Genomic DNA, 27,760 nt, shown 5'->3' on the forward strand with positions numbered 1-27,760 from the left:
CATCATAAGAATTATTTGGTAGAATTTTACAGCCTGTACAGAAATGATAGAAACTGTGAGCAGGGCTATAATCATTATTTCTCCTCTCATTCCTGATAAGAGCTTTTCCATGGCCTGTTGACACTAGGGAATGTCTGAAAAGAATTTGAGCCTCATCATTATTCAGTGGCGCCTTGGTACAGTAGACCTCGAATGGAAATGCAGAAAACAAGCAGAAACAAGGCTCGGTGTAAAAGTGAACAGTGCCCCCCTCTTGCTTTCAGGCGAATTCTAAAGCTGTACTGCAAACAGCAGATGCATCTATGGTCCACACACACACACTTACACACACACATACACACTCACCCTCCATCCACCACCTACATCTCACGCGCAAGCATCTCTCCAACGCAGTGCGGCTTTAAGAGGACCGGGGCTCTTAAATCTGTGCTTGGCTCCTCCTTCCGCCATGATGTCAGTCTGAGGGAGAGCGAGAGGGAGAGAGGAGGGCAGTATTGAGGAACTGAGTTCATACAATACTACTGAGACATCTACAGCTTAGCAGACAGATACGGTGAACCGCCTATCCCGGCTCCTGTAAGTGATGCTGCACTGAGGCACACTTTGATCCAACTCCACTGGGGGGGCGATGCGCGCACTGCATCCCTCCTTTAAGAGTTTTCGGGGGAGCGTACACAGCGTTGAATCAGTCTAAACAACTGGTTAAAAAATAAATTAGGTTTTAAGCTTTTTAATTTTCCATCAGATGTCAGGGGTTTTTTTTTGTTTTTGCGCTCTTGGATTGAAGTTTTTTTGTGTGTGTGCGTCAACAAGCGCGTGTAAGTTTGGTGATTTTTCAGAGCTGCTAGAATTAAGAAGAAATTTCACGCCAAACATAGACTGTAGGGATAAAGTTATTTGTTAAACAAGCTTGGATCAATGCGTATCTCTGCTCGTGGGATTGCACTGTTGCGAACCCAAGACATCCGAAGAGGAATTACACCGATCTGCTCAAACAAACTTCATTGTTGTGCGTGATTTTTTTCTGCGTTTTTGCACGTGAGGACCTTTTTTTTTAGCGCATGGATAAGTTTTAATAGTGGATAACATTATTATTTTTATTTTTTTTTTTTTTTTTTTGCTATTTGCATTTTGCTGCCGTCTGATGAGGATCCTTCCTCCCCTTTCCCCTACTTCAGATTAATTCATGGCACTTCTTTTTTTTGTAAATCAGTGATGTGTCTACGCGACGGTTGATTTTCATCACATTCAAGCGGAAAAAGGTAAGAGTCATGACTTTCATTTCGATGTCAAAATGTGTCTCACTTAAGTGGCTTTTTTTTTTTTTTTTTTGCAAACGCATATTTGATGTGTCTTCATGTGCGTGTTGTGAAATACTGGAGCGCCAAAACAGCCAAATGTATGTGGTCCGTGGAAAATCAAATTGATGTCCCAATACCGGCACGGACACGCACTACATTTACAACCACTGAGAGCAACATAAACTGAACATTTACTGATCAGTCTGCGTGGAACTTGGACAAATCATTGTGTTGCGATAGTGGGTCGTTTTTGGTTTTGGTTTTTTTTTTTGGATGCGCCGTGGGTTTTCCTAGAGCTGCTCCAAGATGTAGCCTAACAGGCGTCCCCGTGCACCTGATGTAAATAGGAATTACCCACGGACACGGCGCGTTTTTTTTTTTTTTTTTTTTTTTTTTTTTGGAGAATCTAAGCCGAGTTGTCGCATTATGTGCGTACCGCGCGGTTGGTCACGACTTGGGGCGTTTATTTAGTCTTGCTCAACACTGATCGCCACATAGATAGGCCTACTTTCGAAGAGCATCCAACTGCAGCGACTTTTTAGTGCAGGGTTCTCAGCAGCTTGGCCGCTACGCCTGGTGCGTGGGTGCGTGGCAACAGTGCGCCTCTGGTCAAGCGGTTCAGCTGGAAGGGACTGTAATGTCAGGTGCTTTAGCTGTGCACCTTCTGACTCAAGCATAAATAAGCAAATAGAGCCTATAACAACGTGCAAATGGGGATCAGAGTCCAAATGATCACGCAGTCAATCCCCCTGTAACCGCCACAGTTGGTTGTTTGGGTTCCTTATATGTTACCCAACCCATGTGCAATAGATTATTAGTATTAGGCTGTTATTGTTTTTATTATGTGGCCAGTTTTTAGGCCTATAGGAAACCAATATTTGCTGTAGAATTAAATCAAATGCATGTAAACCAACCTAAGGTAAAACCCAAATTATAAATGGATTTGCACATTTCCATTTTCAGTACATTTAGTCACAATACACAAGCATATTATATGTGCAACTGCATCCCTATACACTCCTAATATTCACTGTGTGTTGAGTTGGGAGAACATTGGAACAATGAGTGTTGCATGAGGAAAAAGTTTGACTAACCAACTAACTTTCGGTAATGCCTTCCAGTTATTTAAGATGTTGTCTGTTTACTTCTTGGTTTCCTCTTACACTTTTGGGTGGAACTGTGTCACTGTAACACAGACGAGTCTCTTTAAAACGTGTCTTTTCTGCAGTCATGTCTGCATAACACCACGGTTAATTCAGTTATAGTCAATTAAAGTGTTTTATCATTTAAAACAATCATCACTTTGAGTCAATAGTTTTTGTAGCAGATGGATTTTCCCTTTACCTTTAACAGATAATATATTCAGTTCAACTCCCACAGTGAATTAATCTACTTTATAATCCATTATGATGTCTAGAGTACATTTTAATCTCAAAATATATAGAAGATGTCATTAAATGTGCTTCCTTAGCATTGCTGAAATAAATATATTTATATATTTCATGTTTTTGCTGTAATAGTTGCAGCTCTATATTGTCTGTTCCCTTGTCATCATAATTGTTTTTGTGTAGTTTATTTACATAATTCAGAATATCATCATGTTTCCATCTGATAATTTGCAGACGTCCCACGTATCATCAGAATTACGTAAAGCTATACCGAAATGATCACACTTACATTTGCATGTATGGACTGCCCTCTTGAGGTCCACGATTACAAAGTTGTAAATTAGTTTGTCATTTTGCTAATGCAGGAAGGTAAGAAATATTACCCAGCAACAATTTAATTACCTAAATACTACAACTGGTCACAATCCAAGTCTATCTAAGAATTAAGAAACTGATTGAAATTTGAAGAGCTACTGGGTTAATCTGTCAAACAGCACTGACAGACCTTATGCAAATATTGTGTTATTAATTACGTGTCAGAATTTTAAATACGTTATCATTTTTCATTGATATAAAGTAATATGCTGCACAAGTCCCAGTAATATTTTAACCTGAAATCAGCATTAAGCGTATCATCAACAATATTGTCAACGTGTCCATGTTATGTTAAACACACTTTACTCGCACACTTTAGCACTTTCCAGCTCAACTTAAGTGATATATTGTATTATCATTGAAGTTTCCCAGGAGAAAGCAACTTTTATTTGCACCATGTAAGAAGAATCGCTCTGACTATGTGGACTGAAAAAGAACTGACTGATCTTGACAGAATCCTTGACTGTCAGCGATCCTTAAAGTTGTTAAAAGAGGAAAGTCCCAAGACAATCAAAAGTATTGCTTCTACCACTGCTGTCTTTTGAACATTTTTTTGGGGGATCTACAGACAATATTTGATAGATAGCACACGGGTGACAACCTGGATTTCACAGTTAAAGGATTCCACACGTCTTGGGTTCCAGACTGAGACTGCACTTAAATGAATAGGGGTCTTTGAGGTGAAGGTAGTGGGTGAGAGTAGCTGCGTGCCTCCCCTCTCGCTTGTACCTTCAGCGGATACAAACACCAGGAAGGCCTGTCCATCACATTGTCGTGTAAAGTTATCCAGGGCCAGCCTGCTCCTCTTCCCTCTGTATCTCCCAAGAGAGAGGCTTGAGTTTGCCTACTGGATTCAACCTGCTGTCTAGGGCTCAAAATAGCCATTTCAGGAGACTAGTGAAATGTAAGCAAAGGAGACACTCTGACTGACAACTAGGATGTCTTTCTCCCTCCCACTTACTTTTTCCCTCCAGCACAATTCCTTCTCTCACCTAACGTATTCCTCATGGATGGATTTATAAAGAATTGTGACAAGTGAAAACCTGTGCAAATATTGGAAAACTGTGGTTATGAGAAAGCAACAGACATTGAATATAATAGAAAGACTTGTAGTTTTCTTGTAATTAGCTGGAATGATTACATGGCTTTCACAAAAAACAACTATTCCTTGGTCCTGTTATTGTTATGATTGTACATGGGAAGAGAAATAGCTAAATATCTTCAGTACATTCGGATAAATTTTACAGATGTTCAGTTTTCTAACATGATATTAGCGTTGTCATCGTGTCCTCGCTGTTGCATTTCTATATGTAGTTTATGTCCAAATCATACTACGTACTTCATCCTGTTGAACATTATTGTCACTTAAAAGGCAGAGAAAATCTGGATCATGCTTTGATCTTTTCTTTTTTCTTTTTTTCCCCCCTCTTTTTTCACTTAGACGAAGCACATCCCATTTAAGGATGTAATTTAAACTTCATTATGCGTTGTGCGAGATCAGCCTTGGACTGCTTGGCGATCATCACTGCAAAGAAATTGCTGTTCACTCTGAAAAAGACCCGCACTTCAAAGTAAAGTGTGCCACAGTTACTAATGGGATATAACTCATCAATATTTTGACATGGCTGTACAACACTGACTGTGCTGTATGTGTAGAGTGAATAACCCTCATACTGATCAATGTCAGCTTTGTGTTTTTTTTTTTTTTTTTGTTTTTTTCATTTTTTTTTTTCCATCCAACTGTTCTTTAATGGGTCTCATGTGACTGCTTTATAAAATGTGTGAAAAGAAAGCTGTCTTTACAGGCTGCACGAATGCCTTGCAATTGTTGCTGATTCAAAACCAGCTTAATTAAATTCTTATTTTTAATCAATTCCCCTTTGTCAGTGGGGCGAGAGCTCCAATGGCTATGAATGTTGTTGCCTTGCCAATTTAGAGGACCCCTGTAGAGCAATTTAGGTAGTCATACCTTTTTTTTTTTGCTGAAAATTATTTGATTCATATAAATGGGTAGAAATTTCATAAAGTAGAGAATATTGCATTTCCTAGAGAGCTGTTTCTGGTCCCTTGTTATTTCAGGTATGTATGCATTTTCATCACCAGCTGTACATTGTTTGTGTGATGGCTGTCATCCATGTTTGCCTTTCACTGAAGAAAATGGCCATTTGATTTCAAGAAAGCAGCCTTATGAATATAAACCAATATCTTGAGGAAAATCATATGAGGTTAATAATAAACACTCAGGGGGTTGGTTGACCTAAACACACAGTGGGATATAAGCAAAGAAATTATATTAGTTGTTAAATATATTGAGCTGAAATGCACATGGGAAGTGGGTAAGAGGTAAACAGAGCTGTGCATTGGTGGCTTTACCCTGTAGCCCTAACAGCGTAAAGTAAATGCATTTTAAACACCAATAATGTAGCTCTCCTGCTGCTTAAAAAACGCTCTCAACATGAAATTACTAACACTGTAGAACCAAACAACAAGCTTACATAGTCACCAGTATGATTATTCTGGAAGTGATGAAATGTAGTTGTTAAGGATTTATACCATCTGATTTAATTTATAAATTAATCAAAATATGAGCTATTAATGAGTATACTTTAATTACCCCTTTAAGTGACTGAATCTACTAACTGGTAGAAAGCAGTCAATATTTAATGCTACCATATACTGGCATGGAAGCCATTATAGAGTGTGACTCTTTCATCATCTTCCAATGACCCACTTGGATTTTGGCGTGTGGGGATCTTGCCCTTTGGCAGGAGGGGTTTGCACAAATAAAACAAACAAACAAAAAAAAATGTAGAACTAAAGTATGAAACTAATTGGCACCCAGCACAGGAAAAGCTATTAGTGTGAAATGTGAGGTGATGATAAACTGATCTGCTCTCCATTGTCTCTTTGGGGTTTTATCATAGACGTCTTTGAATACAAATAGTCAACTGGTAGCTGTTTAAATTTGTTGTTGGAGAAAACACATTCATCAGGATGTAATGAAGTTATGATTAAATTTTACTAATTTGACTGATGGTTGCTCCCTCAATAAATAATTCCACATCTTTGTCTCTCTCAACCGCAGTTACTCCAAACAGCGTTCTTATCGTACTGTGTATGTTTACACACATGGGCATTCATGAAATATTTGAGAGCTCAATTGTTTACATTCAGTACAAATGAGGCTCTCCATTAATAGCTGCTGTCAAGCCCTACAAACTCCAAGAGTGTGTGGTTTTCTGTGTGTTCATGCAAGAAAGCACCAGTGTTTAAAGCTCAGTTCTGCTGCCTCTAAACCAGCTGAAGTCTAGGCTGTAAGGTGCAGTTCAGAAACACTACTGCACCATTATTTTTTTTTTTTTTTTTCCACACATATGAGGGTTATTTCCCCTTCTTTCTTTTATTTGTAGTCTGCGAACAAACTTTGAAAGCAAACTATTTTATCACAACACTGAACCCGATATGAAATGGTTCATTACGACAATGAAATGGACGGACAGAATTTGTGAACTGCTAACCTTTTCATGTCCGCTTGCTCAGTGGATGTCATAAAAGGTTAATTGTGTAAAACAGCTGTTAATTTGCTCTCAAAGACACAGGAAGGATGTGAGCTCATAACTAGTTAGGATGGTCAAGGTCAAGATGAAAACTCTCCGTGAGGGAAAATAGTACTAATTACAGCAGAACTTGAATGCCATGTATTTCTCTGTATTGACACCGTTTGCTCTGTCTCTTTCCCTTTCTTCCTCTGCCCTCTCTCTCTTTTCGAACAGAATTGCTGCTGTAGAAGGGAAGCTCCCACTTATTCTTGAGTATGGACTTAGCACGTCAGACTCATGCGCTGGTGGTCTTGCTCACCTGTGTGGTCTTGCTATGTGGGGCCCAGGAGAGGGACTACACGGTGAAGGAGGAACAGCCGGAGAACGTACGCATTGGGAACCTGCGCAAAGACCTGGACCTCAACCTTGACCCAAACATCAGACTGTCCTCACCGCTGCAGTTCAAGCCTGTATACAAGACAGGCGATGTGCCTTTGGTGAGAGTGGAGGCCAACACAGGGGAGATTTTTACCACCAATCACAGAATTGACCGGGAGAAGCTGTGCTCAGGGGTCTTCGCTGAGAAACGCTGCTACTATGAGATTGAAGTGGCCGTGCTGCCTGATGAGATCTTTCGACTGGTCAAGATCCGCTTCCTGATTGAGGATGTGAATGACAATGCACCCCTTTTCCAGTCCACTGTTATAAACATCTCCATCCCAGAGAACACAGCCATCAACACCCGATACCCTGTGCCCTCGGCATTTGACCCTGATGTTGGGATCAATGGGATCCAACATTATGAACTGGTCAAGGTGAGGACAACTTACAACCATATAAACAGAAAATCCGTAGGTGTTTTATGGTTCAGCATCGACTCTTTTTAATGTAATAGAATTATGTTTTCATTCAGTTGCATTTTCCAAACCCATAGTGGCCATACTATTATGTTCAGTTTAATTACACTGACTACTAATCAGCATAAATGGTGTATATGAAAGCTTTAAGGAACAGAAGAGCATTCACAATGACTGTTATAAAGATGTGTGTTTACAATCTTATTCTGTAACTGCAGTGTAGTGTCAAAAGCATTTACATCAGTACAACTGATATTTATTTTTTTTTAAATGAAGCCCTTGGGTCTACATTCATTAAACAAATGTCGGTGACAAAGTAGTTTTATGTTAATGCCTAGCCCAATTCTGAATGTTAAATTGATTCTTCTGTAAATGTTCAAATGACTCTTCTAAAATCAGATCTACAAACTTAAGTCCATACACACCCCTGTCCTAATCCAAAACTGTCCACACAGCGCTATAATGTGTAGCATTGGCAATACAGAATTAAAAACCAAATCCTGTTTTATCTGATACATTCCCCTGTGCAGTTTTTTTGCCGAGTCATCATCTGTACAAACTACTTAATAAACAAAAATAGCCATATACCTAATGCTGAATTATTTAGTGAAGACTCTCAAATACTCACTCAAATACGACTGAAGCTGATTGAGGCCATTACACTATGATTGCAATCTCAAAGTCTAAAACTGAACTAGCCATTTGCAGAAATTAATTAGGTTCAACAGGGAATGAGTGAAAGATATTGATAGTGAAAGATACCAGCCTGAAGCTTCATAACAGTGGAACAGCCTTCAAGGAGCTGATTTGCTTTATGGACTTAATAGAATAAATAGCTTTTAGTAGAATAAACAGTCTAATTTGGAAATGCATCTAAATAACTACTATAACAATATTATTGATAAAGTAAACACCATCAGCGTTAGGCACATTTAGACTGATCAAATCCACCAGAAAGCATTAAACTTCAACAGTTTTTTTTTTTTTTTTCTCCAAATGGTTCAGTGTGACTGCAGATGTATATTAGTGAATAAACAGTTAATTGAAAAAGCCCTGACAGACTGCTCCGCTTACAGCATACCACCTGTCCTCATGTCTCTCATTGCCACATTAGTTGACTGAGTAGTTGACTATTTTTAATCAGCACACACACTCATTTAACTGCAGTTTTTCATCCCATACAGTTAGTAGACAGTGATTCGGATTTTCATCTATACATATTTTGCAAACCTGACGTGCCGCTGTAAAGCTGTGGTGTAGATCTATAAAGTTAATACATTTTGATCCCATGATGAAATATTACCCACTTTTTCATGAACACATCACAAAACCCCTCAGTGTTTTATATAGGCCGTTACTATTTCCATATGCTTTATTTCATTATGAGAGAAGGTTGTAAAAGAGAGAAGTTTTCCGCATGTAATTTCAGAGAACATGTAGCAGAAAATGCAGACGCAGCATGTAGCACATATGCAATTCCCAGCAACAGGTTACATGTGCAGAACATAGTTCATTAAAGTAAGTAAGAAGAATCCACTGTATTATGCTAATAAGTGTCTCATGCAGAACTAGGAAAAGCTTTTCTTCATCATCTAATTGGTTCGCTATTAAACTGCAGTGCAATACTCTGTTGCTTAATAGAGTCGGTCCTAAATTCAGAGAAAGCAGGATAATATGCATTCTTCATTTATAGTCTAGACAACACTCCATGTGTTGTGGATAGATGACTACGGGAGGTGTCACTAGCTTGTGCAAATGAATTGTTATTAAAAAAGTGAGATTCATGCACACTAGGGGGAAATCTAAACATAATGAATAAGGGAAGGTTGCTGGGTTTGAGAGCTTGGTGCAAGGGAGAAATGACAAGTCCATCTCAGAGTCTCAGATGAAGTTAACACTTGGTTTGAGTGAACAGAATCACTGCTGTGTGTGTCTGTCTGGAATACAAATTTGCATTTTTAAAGAGTCTCCCCACTGCCAAGGTCTCTCCAGCGCAATGTCCTCAATTGTTCATGCCTGGAAAATCACCAACCAAATGGTCTGCTCATTATTATGATCATCTGCAATCATTTTCTTTGCCCTTTTCATTGTAAAGCTTGAGAAAAACCCCATGTAATATCTACTGCAGGAAATTCTTCTCAGAGCATCCTTGGTAAAAAGTACCTGATTTAGGTCCTCTCATTATATTTTCGTAGTACTCAAGATAATTTTACCTGTGTTGTAAATTGCATATTAGTAAAGCACAAAAATGTTAAAGGAGCCACAGACGTTTTCAATCGGTAGTATCCTTTATTTCAGAAGTGCAGTAGAAAGCCAAGGGTTTAGAGGGGAAGAAATGTGCAAGCATTTCCTAGAATAGCTCTTGGCCGCTAAGCCACCTCTGGACTATCTTTGTATGTTCCTCTGAGATTTGCCTCAGAAGCTCCCTCAGAATGATAGTTTGCCCAGTTTTCTTGCGCAGCGCAGAACATGATGCTGAAATTGCTACTATTGTGTGCCATACTCAGTGGCCTCCCATTTAACGTGTAGCATGTCTGAGCTGTCCACACACACCCTCTGAAAGAAAACACTGCATCCTCGTTTTAAAAGAAACATTTTCAAAGCAAAGTGGGACAAAAAGACAATTTGATCTTGCTTCAGCAGAACATGTAATGGCTGGTAATCATACTCTGAGTGAAACCATCAGGGCCATCAGCATAGCGCAGTGGTGTGTTACGTCACCTGAGCTGCAAGTAGGGCGTCCTAAGAAATGGCCAAGGTCAGACAAAGCAATCACATGCATGAATGAGGAGGATTTCCCCCATGAAAGAAGATTCTATCACTTACATATTCTGTGGATAACTCAGGCAGGTGCAGAAACATGTTCAAGACTGAAGGAAGATCTGCTGCTACTTGTACTGTGTATTTGGGGGGTTTGCAGTGGCTTCTTCCCTTATTTCAGTGATGTATTATTTTCCAGCATCACACACTACATTAATCCAAGTAGCATCTATGTCAGCATCTTCAGTCACATTTAAGGTGGGCATCTTGTTCAAGTCATTTTGTGGAGATCAATGTACTGCTGCTGGCCAGGCTATGCCTCACTGATTAACTGGATGATGAAGTGGATGTCTGTATTTTGGTTGGGCAGGCAGGAGGGCTCTTAGATTTAACCTATTGCCACCTATTTTTTTCCTGTGAGGCTGTGCAATCTACTTGGTTTCTACAAGCTTCTCTGAAACATACCTGAGATGTTTAAGTGGATGGAGTGGTCTTTTTGCAGGTACTTAAATTCTGATCTTGAGTGACTTCATTTCTTATTCTAGCTTTGATAAATTTATTCAAGCTCCATTCCAAAATAGCAAGAAAACAGAATAATGTATTGCTAGCTGCCTATAGGCAGTGACTGGGGTGTCTGGGCAGAAAGCTTGTTGTCAAGCATTTCCAGTTTTCATTAGCATCCTATTTTGACACCTTATCCTATTCTAGGGTTGACAAAAAGAGACAAACAATTCCCAGCTTCTTTTGTTTTAATTATATGCATGAGATCATGGCCAGGGGCTAAAGTGGATAAGGGATAGAGAGAAAGAATTAGGGAGGAATGAGAGAGAGGGACAGGGAGAGAGTGAGTTTCTATCAGCATTATAAAAAGGTGCTATAACCTGTGATGAATAGCCCTCCCCAGTTAGCCCTATCCATGGGCATCACCGTGACTGGAGTCCTCCTGATATATTCACATTCCAATCTCAGTCTCCTCTGAGTTTTAATAAGGTCATCAACTTGACTGAAAGATGCATCCACTGATAATCTAAGGCACTGTTTGCTGTGCGGAGTTCAGAGTCATCCTTCCCTCATCATCAGCCACTTCTCCTTTTGTCAGTATCTCTCAGTCATTTTCATCTAAATTAACACACTTTGATTAGATTATATTCCATACACATTCCACTTATACTGTGATCTGCCTCTGAACGCAGAGACTAGTGGCCCATTAAAATGTAATGACCCAAAGTTCAAGAAGACATGTGCCTCCCGTTCAGTGTATGCATGGTGAGAAAGAGTCAAATGTGGTAAAATGTGCACACCTAATGAGTTTCAGACAGCTTTGTCCTTCTAACTTGCATATGAGTTTCCACTGAGTGATTTAGTAGCATTTGGCCTTTTCTTAGCCTGCCCTAGATCTTATCACAATACACTAGACTAATTTTGCATTCAGGAAGATGCACAGCCTGAGAGATAGCTCTCTTCAACTTATTGAAATGCGCTGTGTGCTGTCTTGTCAGTTGTAAAATTGTGTGAAACCAAGACAAAAGCATAGAAGAAATGCTGGCTCATAAATCACTGTGCAGCATTCCCTTTGACACATCCTAACTCAACATCCTACTATTAACACTGGGCTTTGCCAAATATCAGTGTGCAGATATTCAACTACTGTTCCAATATCTATGAACTGTTCAAACAAATGTGGATTGAGCAGCTCTGTGTGGATGAAGTAGTGCTTAGCAATCAAGCCCTCAGACTTGGACCTTCCAGCTTTGCCAGAAATAGTTCTGTAATGTGCATGAAGCATCAGGACAGTTCCATCCATGAGACACTTTCTGTACATCTTCCTGCATAGTTAATATGCCATGTCTGCGTATCCCTATATGGCTTTTGGTTGCCAGAAGGATTACAAAACAAGGTCTTAAAGATCATTGCTGCAATGCTGGCTGTTTTAAGTAGTTCTGTCAATCATGACAGACATTCCCTCAGCAAGCAGTTTTTCTCAATCATTTACATGCTGTGCAGCACGTTTCCTTGTGTTGGCTACAACCTGCGTCGGCATAAGGGTGGTTGTAGTGCAGATTTTAAAATCTACTGAGGAGTTCCGTACCAACATTTTGGTTAAAATGTTCCTTACTTGAACAAGGAGAATGTATATATCTTAATCTCATTTGATAACTGTGCCTAGACAGAGTAATCTCTTCCAACATTATGTGCAGCATGAAGCTTATCTCTTTAAAGAGGATGCTTTTTCTTGTTTTACCATGAAACTGCTTCTGACTGAAAGAGCTTCAAAGGGCTTCTTTGTTTCATAATGTGCATGCAGCTCATTCATGGGCTTGATCTTCTTCTTATCCCCCCACCCCCCACACTCCGTCTTTCTCTGGTTTTCTGTCACTTGTCTCTCTCTTCCTTCCTTTCCTTCCTCTGTCTTCTATTATGGGAGCACATATGGATTGAGTCCATGCGTACCCTGTCTATAATTGTAAATATTAGCAGAACATTTTGGGGTGAAAAGCCATTAGGCTTATTAACCAATGCCAGTTCCTCTTGGTTCTCATGAGAATTACATTTGTTTTCATATATTAAGCGCCATTTGAACAAAGTCATTTTCTAATACGTAGGACTTTCACTCACCTATTCTAAATCCATGTTTTTCTAGGCTTGAAATATATTTAAAAAGAGAGGTGTTTCCATTTCCAAATGTCTCCTGTTATAAAGATAAAATGTTCCTTACTTGACACAAGAAGGTAGAATGAAATCTCATTTTACTATGAATAGCAGAAATGTGGTGAAAACGCTAAGGAGGCAAATTGATTTCTTAAAGTAAAAGAGGGGTTAAAGGGTAATGTACTACAATGATTTGTAGATTTTTCTGAAAATTATTTGACATTTGTTACATGTCAGGAGCACGTTCTGTAGCGTATGTATGAAATCACTGAAGCTTGTAGAAATAAGCAGAAAAGCATCATGTTTGAGAATGTTTTTGATTTGCTGCCACCTAAATTAATTTGCAGAGCAGAGTCAGGAACCAGCTGCTGTGTTTAAGAATGTCCAGGACTGTTTAATTTGAGCTTGACATTCATCACTGCCGGAAAGCCTGAGCCTAAGAAGGTTACAAATGAACCTGAGTAACCTAAGTAAGGAAATACCTCGACAGACTGTTTGACACTCTAAGATAAGTGAAGAGTCTTGACTCACCAAAGCAAGAACAAGAAAACTTAGCGGGATACATCAGTATGGCTAAGCGCACTCTCTTCCGTATTAGCTAATTAAAATGTCCTATGGCTATTTGAAATTATGTTAATGTCTTACTTATGCTAGTTCATTTGGCACCTCCATCACCTTCACTTTCCTTACACATTTGAGTGCTATGAAATAAAAATAAAAAAATATTAACCAGCCAGAACAGTTGTAAATCAAAAGGGACCAAAAATCAAAACATCAAAACATTCAAAAACGTTGCATGTGCTGTTGCATATTCATATGAACAGCTAAAAAAACAGATTAAAGTAACCCAAAATATTATCTCCTTTTTGCAGAGTGTCAGCGAGTTTGGTTTAGACATCATCGAGACGCCTGAAGGTGACAAGTGGCCGCAGCTTATCGTTCAGCAGAACCTGGATCGAGAGCAAAAAGACACCTTTGTAATGAAGATAAAGGTAGAAGACGGTGGAAACCCTCCCAAATCCAGCACTGCCATTCTCCAAGTCACCATCTCTGATGTCAACGACAATCGTCCTATCTTCAAAGACAGTGAGCTGGAGGTCATGGTGCCTGAGAATGCCCCCATGGGAACGTCAGTGGCTCAGCTTCACGCCACAGATGCAGACATGGGTTCCAACGCACAGATCCACTTCGCCTTCAGTAACCAGATTTCTGCCTCAACCAAACGTCACTTTGCTATTGACAGCTCTACAGGACTGATCACTGTGAAGCAGCCGCTGGACAGGGAGGTAACTCCTGTCCATAAACTCATCGTCCTGGCCAGTGATGGCAGCTCTACGCCCTCTAGAGCCACAGTGACTGTTAATGTAACAGATGTAAATGACAATGTACCGTCCATAGACACTCGTTACATTATCAACCTGGTTAATGGGACTGTTCTGCTCTCTGAGAATGCGCCTCTGAACACGAAAATAGCCCTAATTACTGTTACTGACAAGGATGCAGATCTTTATGGCAAAGTAGCGTGCTACACTGACCATGATGTTCCTTTTCGGCTGAAGCCTGTCTTTAATGATCAGTTCTTACTAGAGACAGCTGCCCCACTCGACTATGAGATGACTCGAGAATATGCAATTAAGATAGTGGCTTCGGATAGGGGGACTCCTCCTTTGAACACTTCGGCTATGGTTTTAATTAAAATCAAGGATGAAAATGACAACGCACCAATTTTTCCCCAGCCGGAAATCCAACTTTCCATACCGGAAAACAATGACCCTTCTACACAGTTAATAAAAATCAGTGCCACTGATGCAGACAGCGGACATAATGCTGAGATTATTTACACTCTTGGCCCTGATGCACCTGATGGGTTTAACATAGACAGACGGTCAGGAATTCTCTCTGTTGGCAAACGGCTGGACAGAGAGAAGCAGGAGAGGTATTCATTCACTGTCATAGCGAGGGACAATGGCTCAACGTCCCTGCAGAGCAATGTCACTGTCAGGCTAATCGTCCAGGACCTTAATGACAACAATCCCGCTTTCACACACCCTGAGTATAACTTCTATGTGCCTGAGAATCTGCCTCTCTATGGAACTGTGGGGTTAATCACAGTGACAGATGCAGATGCTGGGGATAATTCTGTTATAACATTGTCCATTTTGAATGGAAAAGATAATTTCATCATCGACCCACAGACTGGTGTGATCAAACCTAATATTACCTTCGACAGGGAGCAACAAAGCTCTTACACATTTATGGTCAAAGCAGTTGATGGAGGTCAACCTCCAAGCTCCTCCTATGCCAAGGTCACCATCAATGTAGTTGATGTAAATGACAATCGCCCTGTATTTGTCATCCCGTCCTCCAATTACTCTTATGACCTAGTGCGAACCACCGCTACCCCTGGTGCTGTGGTCACCAGAGTGTTTGCTATTGACAATGACACAGGTATGAATGCTGAGCTGCAGTACAGTATTATCAGCAGTATCATCATCACATCTAGGGTCTCTCCTCGAGGTCTTTTTGCTATCGATAAAACAACGGGTAACATAACACTGCAGGAGAAAATAGTGGCTGCTGATCACGGACTGCATAGGCTGGTAGTCAAGGTCAAAGATCTAGGCCAGCCTGAGTCACTACACGCAATTGCACTTGTTCACCTGTTTGTCAATGACTCCGTGTCAAATGCCACCTTCATCCAAGAGCAGCTCCGAAAAAGTATGGAGACACCCTTGGACCGTAACATCGGCGACAGTGAGGTAACACCTCAAGCCAATGGATATGTGATTGTTGTCATAGCTATCATAGCAGGGACAATGACTGTCATCTTAGTGATATTTGTGACTGCCTTGGTGCGGTGTCGGCAGACCCCCAGACATAAAGTGGTGCAGAAAGGAAAGCAGAGCGGTGAGTGGGTGTCACCCAACCAAGAGAGCCGTCAGATTAAGAAAAAGAAGAAGAGAAAGAAGCGGTCTCCAAAGAGCCTCCTTCTGAACTTTGTGACCATTGATGAATCCAAGCCTGATGACCCCACCCATGAGCATGTTAATGGTACACTGGATCTCCCTGTGGAGTTAGAAGAGCAGACCATGGGGAAGTACAACTGGGCCACCACGCCTACAACCTTCAAACCCGACAGCCCAGATTTAGCCAAGCATTACAAGTCTGCATCCCCCCAGCCTACATTTCAAATCAAACCGGAGACTCCAGTGGCTCCTAAGAAACACCATGTGATCCAAGAGCTCCCTTTGGACAACACATTTGTGGTGGGCTGTGATTCACTCTCCAAGTGTTCGTCGACTAGCTCCGATCCGTACAGTGTCTCAGAGTGCAGCTGTCAGGGGGGATTCAAGACTGCGGGGCAAATCACCACCCGACAGGTAATTCATGACTTCCTTTTTAAACCCACCCACACTAGTCCACACTCACTCTCCCCTTGCTGCCCCGTGGTAGGTGATGTGAAATTGGGAGGGTGGCAGCATGGAGCCAGATTTTCCCCCACAGACCATGACCATGCCTACATGAATGTCATTTCAACTTAAAAATGAGTGTGCTCAAGAATTGAAAATGAAAAATATATATGTATGAATACAGCAACCTCTGTGGTGATTGTTATTAATTTTATGTTTCAGATCAGTTGAAACTGTAGTTAGACAATGATTTACAAAAATACTGCACAGGATAATTCAATAGTCTCAGAAACTTGAGTAGTAGTGTGAGTATGATGGGTTCCTATTTTAAAGGCAAGTGCGAGTGGTTGTTGGTAATGTAGCCTGTTTTAGAGGAACCTGGGATAGGCAGCCATGATTGAAATCCCCACTGATGGATTTGAGGTCAAGGGAGACTGAAGCAATGCGCTAATATATTTGACTGACACGTTTAAACAAGCCAAGCAAAAAATAAACATAGCACTACAAGTGACAAGGGCTGCACACTTCATCAGGCATTTATTTAAGCAAAAAGTGTGAAGGTAATAATACACAACAAAAAAATGTGCTCTTGACATGCAAAAACATCTTGATAAATAATTCCACATTTACTGTAGCCTCTGTTCTCGAAATATTAAGTGCTGTCTTAACTGTGCCAGTGAAGCTTTGTGGGAGAGAGGCTCATTTGAATGCCAAGGTACAGCAAAGGGCTTATGATTCCCTAAGAGATATGTGCCAAATGCGAAGTGCCCCAATAAATAAAAGCTGGCGAGGGAAATAAATGTAAATCAGAGGTAAGGAGAGGTGGCCTTGCACAGTTCTGACAGCCAGATCAGAGTGCTGTAGGGAAGACTGAGTACTGCTTTGGGCGGGGGAGGGGGTCATAGGGATCAAGGTGATGCAGAGCCTCGAGACCAATATACTTAAACACCAAGGGAACGCTAGTCCATAAAAAAGCCTGCCAGGCCAATTTTGTATTTAGCCCGTAAATGCTCTACTTTAATGACCCCAATTATTGTTATAAACGGTATATGTAAATACACATTCCTTAGATTCTTTAAATTAGCTCGCTTAAGAGACGGTGTAATGACATCAGAACAAACGTTTTGCCATTATGATTCATTAAGTGTGTTACAGACACCAGAGAATGATCACATCTCATTCATAACAGTGTGTTTATTTATATTTGACCTGACATGACCGGCACATTAGTCTGTAGAAAGCGTAGAGGTGCATTTTGTACAATATGTTTGTGTTTTGCTGTGATTGTCACCCATTATCAAACATCCCGTTGATTTCACTTCCTCTTACCTGTTTTCTTTTACCTCCACTTTGTTGCCTCTGTTGTGTTTTTGAGCATTTGGTTGTGTCCTGGTTGCACAGGGTATGTGTTCTGTGACTGTGTTGATCATAATTATCACATCCACCATTCATTCAATTCTGGGTCAATTTCATGATATTGCATCAATAATTGATTTTGTTTGATGAGGTGCTTGCTTTTGTTTGTGTCTAGCCTCATACTGTGCATAGTTTTCAGATCTTTGGTTTCTTTTTTTCTTTTTTTTTCTTTTTTTTTTCACTCGGTATGTTTCTCTGACATGTAGCAAGCGTTAAAATTCCTTATGGCGTAGTTGTGGTAAATGACTGTTGATCCTGTGAAGTATTGTACTTAGTATAATTTATGAAGACACCCACACAGAGTTGATAGGCATTCCCTTCATCCACCTTTTATTTAAAAACCTGGTTAAAAGCTATGCTCTGCCATGGTAAATTATACATAAGCCTACTGCATGCCCTTGGTACCAAAGATTTAATTCATAATGTGTTTATACGACACACTGACGAGTTGTCAGAATGATTTTCCCCTCTTACAGTAGTGACTGAAATATGCAGAAATATTCAGCCTGTGCTCTACAATTCTGAATTATTATCCATCATCAATTTTATGCATTATGGAATTAAATTGATTTTCACTTATGCTGCTGATAAGAGTGGAGTATTTTTGTGGAAATAATTTAGAATCAATGAATATATGATTAGTAAACATCTCCTCTAATCTTACAGTATGTTTTTGTGATATCAGGCTTGTTTGCATCAGATTATTTTTAGGTTTATTTATTTACTTCTCTAAAGAGACATTCTCATATCTTTGCATTTAAATGATATGAAGAAAAATCAGCCATCATCGGTTCCACTCACCAACCGTATCTTGGGTGTGATTTTAAGATGATAATATATCTTTTTTTTCTTGCTCCCTTGAGCAATTGACAAGTGATGCCTCCCACTTTAGACATTAGATTTCCCACCAGTTTTAAGTGTGCTTATTTAAAGCCTGTGTCATGAAAAAATAGCATGAAGCTTTGCCTGATGAGAATTGGTGGCTGCAAAGGTTAATTAAATGCACTGAAGGGTTAATCACTCGTAATATAGTATGATTAAAATCACTGTAATTAGGTTTCGGAAGAGGCTGATAAGAATGAAGAAAAAAGGCAGCCGTCCTTTACGATTATTATAGATGCTACCGACTATCTTAGGGTGACTCACTTTCTCAGGATCTTAAGTGATGAGACAATAGATGACCAGCAGGTCTGTTTTGGAGGTGCTATTAGAATTTCCTCTCTGCTTAATTCATCCATGTGCATGTTTAAACTAAACCTATTTTCAAAGTAAGACTAAAAAAGAACACTCAGAAACAGCCTTTCATCAAAAATATGGTTGCTGCTTTTATCTTGTGGAGTGAAAAAAAAAAAGGACTATATTTTACCACTAGACATTTCAAGAATGGCTGTTAAAACAAAAGCTTCATTTTGTCTGTGAGCGTCAGCTATTTAGTTCCTCTCGAATCGTGTGAATTCCAAAAGTAAATATTGCAGGCAGGTTGTTGTGTTTTCCTTTCTGTTCCTCAAAATGACAGAAGGTATCTCAGTGCCATTTTGGTGGTCTCATATTGCCCTGTACCCTCCTACTCACCTACAGCGACTTAAAATAACGCAAAAACAAAAAGCTCACCCATGGAATAAATATGGGGAGGAGATGCTTATAAGGTCACCAAAATGTTTGCAGGGACTTTACAGATGTAGCTGATAAAGAGTAAGCTTGTAAAAATACTTCAGAGACTACAGATTTGTGCCACCATATGGCTTCATTATACAGCCAAAGCTGTATTTGCAAATGCAAACCTCCTCCCTCCCCCTCTCCCCCTTCATTCTCTTCTCAGTTTTTACGCATCTCATCATTTTCTTTTAACCCCTACCCCATGATATTAGAGGTCAATGTGCCTCCAGTGATGAGGAGCTCTAGCGAGAGTATGTGCTTTAGCGGAGGCAGATCAAATGAGTACCACCCTGCCTGAGTGATCTCAGACATCACCATGAATATGCACAGAATAAAAGAGGCTAATACACTCTTTTGTTTGACCCATAATTCCAGGACTACGGAGCACACGGGGTCATTGCTTAACGATACTGACCCTCTATGACTCAGTATAAGGGAAACCGCTGTTAGTGTTTTAGTATTATCATGTACGCATACATTACAGTTTGATTAAATACCTCTCAGACCACAAGTGTTGTAGTAATGACTTATTTATAATGCAATTTATGGTATTCTCTGTACAAAAAATATAATATAATGCTTTGAATAATGAGGGCAGCGGTGTACAAAATTTCTGCATATCATCATTTATTTGTGTGGGTGAAGGTTTGGGCCTTTCACACTCACCACCCATGGTCTGATGACAAAGTGCTGGTGCTGACTCATTGTGGGTTCATAGCCAGTGGAAGAAGCTATGTTTTAAAAGACTAAGTAGGCTTGTTAATCAAATTTGATGCCCATAATAAACCCCTAGCAACAGTTTATGGATTTGTTTTTATTTTATTTTATTATTTTTGTTGATGTTTTTTTTTTTTTTTTTTTTTTTTTTTCTCTTGGGTCATTGATTGATTGATTCTGTGATCCATTGTAATCCCTTCCTAATATACGCACTATTAGGTCAGTGTCTTGGCAGATGTGTTGCTAACTTTCTTAGGAATGGCAAAATGTCATGTTCTGTACATATCAGAGGACCCACTGGCAAGGGTCCAAAAGACTGGGCCTAAATTGATAAAAAATGGCTTTTTGAGGGGAAATAAGGAGTGTTGCACTAGTGTGGTGGGAGACAAAAAGACAAATTTGGAGTGATAATTGGATAAGATTGCATGCTCTGATAAGTACAGGAAAAATGCACAAACTTGTGACACCTGCAGCATTCTTCAAGGAAACCTGACAAGATAATGACTTGATTGCCAGCCGTGCCTTGAAGAATGCTTTTTTTTATCTTCCACACTCTCTTCAGAGATTTTGTATTCAGTGTTCAGTGTAGCCTCGCACTGATAAGGCTACAGCTTAGGCTGCTCAGAGCTCGATGATATTGTAACTACAATCTCCCTATATCTGTCTGTCTCTCTATATTTCAGGAGACGGCACTGAAACCACCACACTATGGCACACTCTGTGGCACAGGTACAGCTCGCTCCCACAGGATTAAAATCAATCTCTAGCTCCCACTACCTAAAGAAAGAAAAACAGAGAAAAGAGAAAGAAAGGGCAGAGGGAGGAAAGAAGGAAGGCGAGAACTGAAGAGGTGAAACAAGTACTTTACTGTCTCTACAGCCTCAAACCCCACCTCTTCATACAATCGAGAGAAAAGATGAACTTGGAGGGGGGCGGGGAGGGGGGGAGGGGGGGTCTCAGAAAAAGAAAGACGCTTCATGTTGCCTGCCTGAAACTTGACAAAGCTCCTCCTGTGAATCTCTTGGAATTTGAAATGCTTTATTTAGTCTTATGCTATTACTTACCTGTGCCAGTGAGGATGATACTGTACGCCCTGAACCCTCCTTGAAAAATGTCCCTCCAACACCCACTCTGTAAAATAGGTGTCAAATACAGTCAGCAGATCTGTAAAATATGTTTATATGTATGTATGTATATCTATCACAGAGTTGATGGTGTTTATATTTATTGATTCCATTTCTTTGCCTTGTTTTGAAAATTGCCTGGTGGCCATTTTATTTTCTTACTTTCTGATTTTTTGTATTATTTGACTTTGCTCTTTGTGGGCTTGCTCATGAAACTAATGACTTCTAATGTATTTATGCTGCAAGGCCTACGTCCTGTAGGCTTACATTCATTTTGAGCCCACCTCACAGTTTACCTATTCTGTCAACTCTCGACTCTTCTTGTCCCTATTTCAACGCCACTGATAACATTGTTAGCGAACAATGTGGCTGATGGTACCGAAACATGCATGGCCACCCTAAAGACCATGTGCAGTGCTTTTCAACTGTGCTACTGATCGCCATGCTGTTATTACACGAATGGTAGGACAAGTTTAATACTTTGAGCTAAGCCACAATCACAAGGGACTAACTGCTGGGGTTATAATCAAAAGCTGTTTATGTAGGGCAGATTTAAAGACCACTAAGCCTAACCTTTTGTGTGTCTCTTTCAATTCCTAAGTTGAAAGTGATTTAACCTGGAAGATACATATTAAAATGGCTCCAGATGGTTGAAAAAGGAAAAAAAATAATAATCCTCAGGCAGTCTTTAATATAAGTTTTTGGGCTTAGGCAAAAATGACTTGACTTTGTGCACTCATTTTCAATGACAAAAGAATTTTTCAAATGAAAAGAAGAAGAGACTGAACACCAAAATGAAAAGGTAATCCAGGCTTCAGTTAAAAACAGCAATAAGTTAATGTTTGCCAGAAAGATAATACTTTTTAGGCCTTTTGTTCAGAGTATAGTTTTGCCTCTACTGTTTCTCTACACCTATAGAATCATTATGGTACAGTATGTGCTGACTAGAATAATTTCTACACTATACACAAGTAAATGGCTCGATGGGTTAGCAGCATTGTTGTTTAATAGTCCTGTTGGTAAGCTTCAGACTGCTTTGATAGGTAAGTCCTAAGAGGTACTTACAGTACATACATATAACCATAGAATTAGAGTCATTAAAGTGGACATCGTCTGAGTAGTTCAATGGAAATGAAATGGACTGCACCGTGTCCGGAACACTCTATGAAATTGCTGTACAGACTGGCAGCCTTTGATTTGTCTTACCAGTCCTAATATGACATAGACCTTCAGACGATATCTATTTTAAAGCTTTTAATTTTATGTGTGGTTCCTCCTTGTGAGGCAGGTTGTTATTATTGAAGGAGGTATATTCATGTAATTATGGTATCAAATGTATTCACTACTGCGTAGGAGCCACAGTATGAAGTATACATAGCATCCTAGCACTGTGTAATGATTAGATTTGCCTGATCTTTGGGGAAAAGAAAAAAAAAAAACTCATACATGGGAAGAGCTTTTGTCCTTATAAGGGAGACAGACAACCTCACTTTTATTCAATGTGAAGTACAATATGCACCTTACATGATCTTTGTAATTGACTTTGATTTGCCAAGTGGAGAAAACTGTAAATGTTTTGTTTATGTATGTGTGCGCTTCTGAAATTTATTAAAGTCTTTTGCATTGTATTGCATATTTTGATGACTCCTCTTATTCATTGTTTTGAGCACTTGATATTAGAGTGTATAAAAAAAAATGTGTCTTTCAGTCGGATCATATTTCTGCATACTATATAATGTGTCTGCTTCATGAGAACTGTTAGACTGAAAGAGGCGAAACACATGTTGAGGTTTGAAGAATAATCATTAGTTTTCCTCATACACAGTCAGCTGGTAGCATATAGTATAGGTCAATGTGACTGTGACCTGTTGAAGTGTGTATAGCTATGATAGTTTAGACACCATTAATTGGCTCATTTCAGCCTTAGAAAAACTGTTCATACCTGCTTTGCTTCGACATTTTTGCGACATTATACATGTTAACTAGGAAAAAGGAGGAAAAACAGGGAAGTTATGGTTTGGATATACGTACATCGCTCATTAGGAACAGATTACAGATAAAAAGTTATGGAAATGTGGTGAGAGCACATCCTTTGAAGTGTGCAGACAGAAAACAGCAGAACAGAAGCTTTTTTTGGAACAACACAACTTTTTTTCTTCTTGTTTCTCCTCCATGAGAGCTGATAATGATCATTTGATAATGATAACCCCTCTATTATAATATACAAGAGTACACAAACACAGGGTGTTACACATCTGAGAGGAAGATTGATGCTAGAAGGTACAATATCCACTGCTCAAACATTGAGTTATACCGTATTTATGTGGATTAGATCCAAAAATACAGACTTGAAAGGCATAAAACAAAGCCGGAGTCAGAAAATGTTTAATTGCGTATCAAAGTTATTTCATATTTTAAAACTGAGAGGGAGCTAATCAGTTCCCTTGGGGAAAGTGTCCTTGGTGATTTGCGAAAATGGTGCACAGACAAGTAGAGCATTTCCATATAGAGAGTGCATAAATGTCAGCCTTCTATTAATAGATAAATGTAAACCCGCTAAATGCCTCGTTCTTACTTAAAAAACAGAGAGCTTCGGTAGATCATAAGGTAGTTGTATCTCTTTGAGCTTGATAAATTATGATTTCATTTTTTGTGTTATGCATAATTAGGTAATGAAATGTTTTCAAATGAGCCATAAATAAATAATAAAAACTGCAACAAAGCCAAAGCATTAATGAGTCTTAACATTTGTGCATGAAGATAGAGTAGGCGATAAATGGATTTTTCATCTGATCTGGAATGAAAAGTCACAGATGAGAAAGAAGGGATGGGCGGAAAAGGAAAAAAAGATTTACTGTAAGCAGCAGCTGCTGGTCTGGTTTATAACAGAAAATGTCTTGGTATGCTTTGGATCATCCCTTTGTTGCTATTCAGTTCCCGCTGTACTGTGCAGTTGTAAAGGGGTTTCAACCAGTGCACCCGTGATTTTGGTCAGCTCACATTAAGTGCAATCCTGGTGATTTTTATCATCCGTAAAATGTCGTTAAAAGGTTGTCCCATGGTTGTATTACAGTATGTTACTAGAAAAGTGTTCCTTTGCTGACATATTGATTCATGATTCATGAGGATGCATATTCAATTTCACCTAACAGCCCAGGAAGCAAGTCATATGTACTAAGTTTGATTACACATAATGCAATGATATGTCTGGAGATGGAGCAGGTTTCACTAAAGCTTCTTACATGCGGCTGTTTTGTATATTGCAAAAAGATGAAATGATTTGCAATGATCATGTGATGATAAATGGTACGTATTTAGACGATAATCTGCCCAGAATGAAATGCAGCAAGATTTATTCTCCTGTAAAGTTTATCATTACGAACAAAGCATGAAATGGCCCGGTGACTTTCCACAACCTTGAAATTGCAATCAGTGCAATCAGTACTTACCCCCGTTATCAATTCTTCCCCTCTGATAAATGAAACATAAAACTGGTACATATTCGTTATTCATGTGATAGTATTGCAAAGGAGCTATCAAGATGGCAGAACCCATTTTTTTCTTCACATTACATTGATTTTACAAGTCACTCACATTCTCCACTGAGATCACAGTCATGCACTGCAGATGGTATTGAATGACAATTCAAGATTACAGATTGTTTGAACTAAATGATTGCTGCAGTTGCTGTCTCAGCTCTTTCTTGTCTGACGCTATGTGCATTAAGTAATCTGAGGTCCACAATGGGTATTTTATAGCAATTCTCGACATTTGTTGGAAAGTGTTTTTTGAAAGTTTTTATGGATTTGTTTACCCTACTTTGTAAGTTGTCCATACTTTTTTTTTTTTTTTTTGCGAATTAAAAAGCAAAAAAACAAAAAAAAAAGCCCCCCAAAAAACTACTGGAATATTTTCCCTGGTTACAGAATTTCTTTTGCATTTTACATTTATTACTTCCTCTACTTCCCTCTCATTAAAAATGTTTAAATGTAAATGCTTAAAATATATAACCTATTACAGTCGAGAGTGTCTATGGGGAGGTGTAGGTCAATTATCCAAGCAACGAGGGTGTTCGTGGTATGATGTGAAGTTGTCCTGAAGCACTGCTGACTGTCTAAGCGGGGGCTATTTATGCATGTTCTGTGCAGTGGTGCAGGAAACAAGAAGATGCTGTCTTTCAGTTGCACTCCACTCAAGGCAACACTCCACACAATTGCTGCCAAATCTCTGCCAAACTGAATAATTCAATCATGCCCCATAGCTGCGGTGGTCTAGCTACCTTTGTGTGTGCAACAATCAAATCAGTGTGGAAGCCTGCCGAGTGGTTCTTTCTGAGACACTGAGTAGCTCTACAGCCCGGAGATTGTTTTCATTGAAAACAATTCTGTTGATTAAACGAGGTGTGACTGTGGAGCGGGGATCTGAGGAACATCGATTGCTTGTACAATTGTTTGTTCCTTGTTAAAAGTGTGATCTAAAACAGTAGTTGCAGTAGTGCAAGGAGCATATGGTTTGCTCGTGTGCTTTGCAAGACAGTGTGTCTCTGCCTTCACTTGAATTTCCCAGGTTGAGAAATCCACCATGAAAACCTGTATGGAATTAATAATGTCTTCACGATTAACAAGCACAGAAAATGTTTGGAGCTGCCGGTGCTTTGGTGTGGTTTTGTCAGAGCTTGATTGTTTTGTGGAATTTATTTTGTTACAGAGGAGATATGTGAGCTTTACAAGCTTTCTTTAGGAGTCATCCACCCTCCCTATTTCAATCACCCCCACCCCTTTTTGAAGTAATCACATGCTTTCAACCTTAGTTTTGGCCATGTAGATTTAACACTAATCCCCCCGGAACACAAATACAAATACCATAAAGGGAAGACAAAATTGAATTTACAAAGCTTTTTTTTTTTTTTTTTTTCTTCTGTGGGTGAACATTTTGTTATTTATTATTTTTGCTACCAGGTCATTGGTTTTGCATCTGCGTTGTCTGGACATCTGGGACTAAGCTACAGCCACAAAGAGGTTGTTTACACCGAAATTCATCCCATATTTTAGTTTGTTTAGCATACAGTGTCCAGCAATTGATCAGTGTATTCTGGCAAATAAATATAATTTTAAAACACAGAAATAGGTTTATTTTCAGTCATGAATCAATGCATTTGTACTTACTAGTGTTAAACATGTTGACCATATAAGATGTCGAATAAAAAGTATAATGTAATGTTTTATCTGGCTTCTAGTGTTCTATTGTCATGACAGGATGCAGGACCATGTTTATAAATGGAAGGTAGCCAATTTTAACGGCAACATTTTAAGACATTGTTCAAAGAGTGCCATGTCTTTGTCCGTCTTAATCCTGGTAATCCCTGTACAGAACTCTTGATTTGCCTTTGTAAAAGAGATTGGGAGACGATAAGATGCTCGTCTGCCTCCTTAGAATATCTGATAATCTGGTTTGAACAGAGGACTCAGGGGGTATTTAGCCTGCCTTAACATTTGCCCAAGCAGATGGAGCTGACGGGAGAAGGCGCAACTTTAGCCTCCAACCCCCTCCGTCTCTGCATGGTCACTCAAAAAAAAAAAAAAAAAAAAAAAAAGAACAGTGGGATGATAATCAATGTTGTTTATTTTGCTGCTTGACTCTTTAAGTACTTTCAGGCAGATTATAGGCTTTTGCAGGGGATAATCGGGAGACCGCAGACAATTGCCTTTTTCTATCCTGACAGTAACCCCCACGAATGCGTAAAGAAGACGATTTAAAGGAGATGCCGACTCTTAATTCCTGATTAGTCCCAATGCAAACCCTGTTAAAATTTACCGGCCACTGCGCTAATCACTGCATTTCAAACACCCCCTGTTTTTGCCAAACCATATAAAGCCATAAGAAGACATCCCATGAGTGATATCTCCTTTAAATGTGTCTATTTGAGGCTTCCTGCTCCTCAGTGTGATGACACACACACCATGAGCCAAGAAATCTACTCCAGGGTAATTGTAACACTTCAGGACTGAACAATGTGCTGACCTCTTCTGAATGCAGATGGGGACAAGCTCCTTTGCTTTTATGTTTTAGACTTAAAAAGAAGGAGATTTATCGTTCCTGAAATGACAATAAGAGCCCAAAGTAACACCTCATACCGTGCACATCTTACTGAACTACAACAGTTACAAGATGATGTATGATGTTAGTTTAGTAGCTGATATGCTGTAATATCTCTGCATGCATGCATTGTTTAAGGATGGTTGGATATAAGCCGCTGAGTCGCTCATATTGGTTCTGTAAGCCAACCTCTCTAACCTTCTGCCTTTGGCAATCTTCTCAGCTTGGATTGGACACCTGCAACAAAAGCATTTCTCTAATGAGATCAGCCCACGGACTAATTAGAGCTTCACATGGCATAAGTTGGATGACAGTGGAAAGGTTTGCATGAACCAAAGAACTATTAACCCACAGCATTTTGATACTTCCTCCTCTTTGTTTGCCTGTGCTTTTTTGTGTTCCTCAACAGAATGATGTACATAGCTGTCAGGTTCAATCTTAGGAAGAAACACAAAAGACAAGCAGAGACCCT

The 27,760-nt window shown here is 39.5% G+C and overlaps 1 protein-coding gene across 2 annotated transcripts in view; it reads left to right on the top strand.

The window, feature by feature from the left end:
• The first annotated feature begins 510 nt into the window (after nucleotides 1-510).
• pcdh11 (protocadherin 11) overlaps nucleotides 511-27,760 on the top strand; it is a 156,606-nt gene continuing 129,356 nt past the window's right edge. Inside the window, exons 1-4 of one of the 2 annotated variants that reach the window (XM_030145098.1) lie at nucleotides 513-1,262; nucleotides 6,838-7,418; nucleotides 13,742-16,249; nucleotides 20,752-22,825. In XM_030145098.1, coding sequence (XP_030000958.1) covers nucleotides 6,879-7,418; nucleotides 13,742-16,249; nucleotides 20,752-20,835 — 3,132 coding nt within the window. In that variant the 5' untranslated portion in view covers nucleotides 513-1,262; nucleotides 6,838-6,878 and the 3' untranslated portion in view covers nucleotides 20,836-22,825. Of the gene's footprint in view, nucleotides 1,263-6,837; nucleotides 7,419-13,741; nucleotides 16,250-20,751; nucleotides 22,826-27,760 lie in introns of those variants that run through there. The other variant, XM_030145097.1, reaches the window with a different exon arrangement.

Source organism: Sphaeramia orbicularis, chromosome 10 (assembly GCF_902148855.1).
Source record: "Sphaeramia orbicularis chromosome 10, fSphaOr1.1, whole genome shotgun sequence".
Classification (NCBI taxonomy): Eukaryota; Metazoa; Chordata; class Actinopteri; order Kurtiformes; family Apogonidae; genus Sphaeramia; species Sphaeramia orbicularis.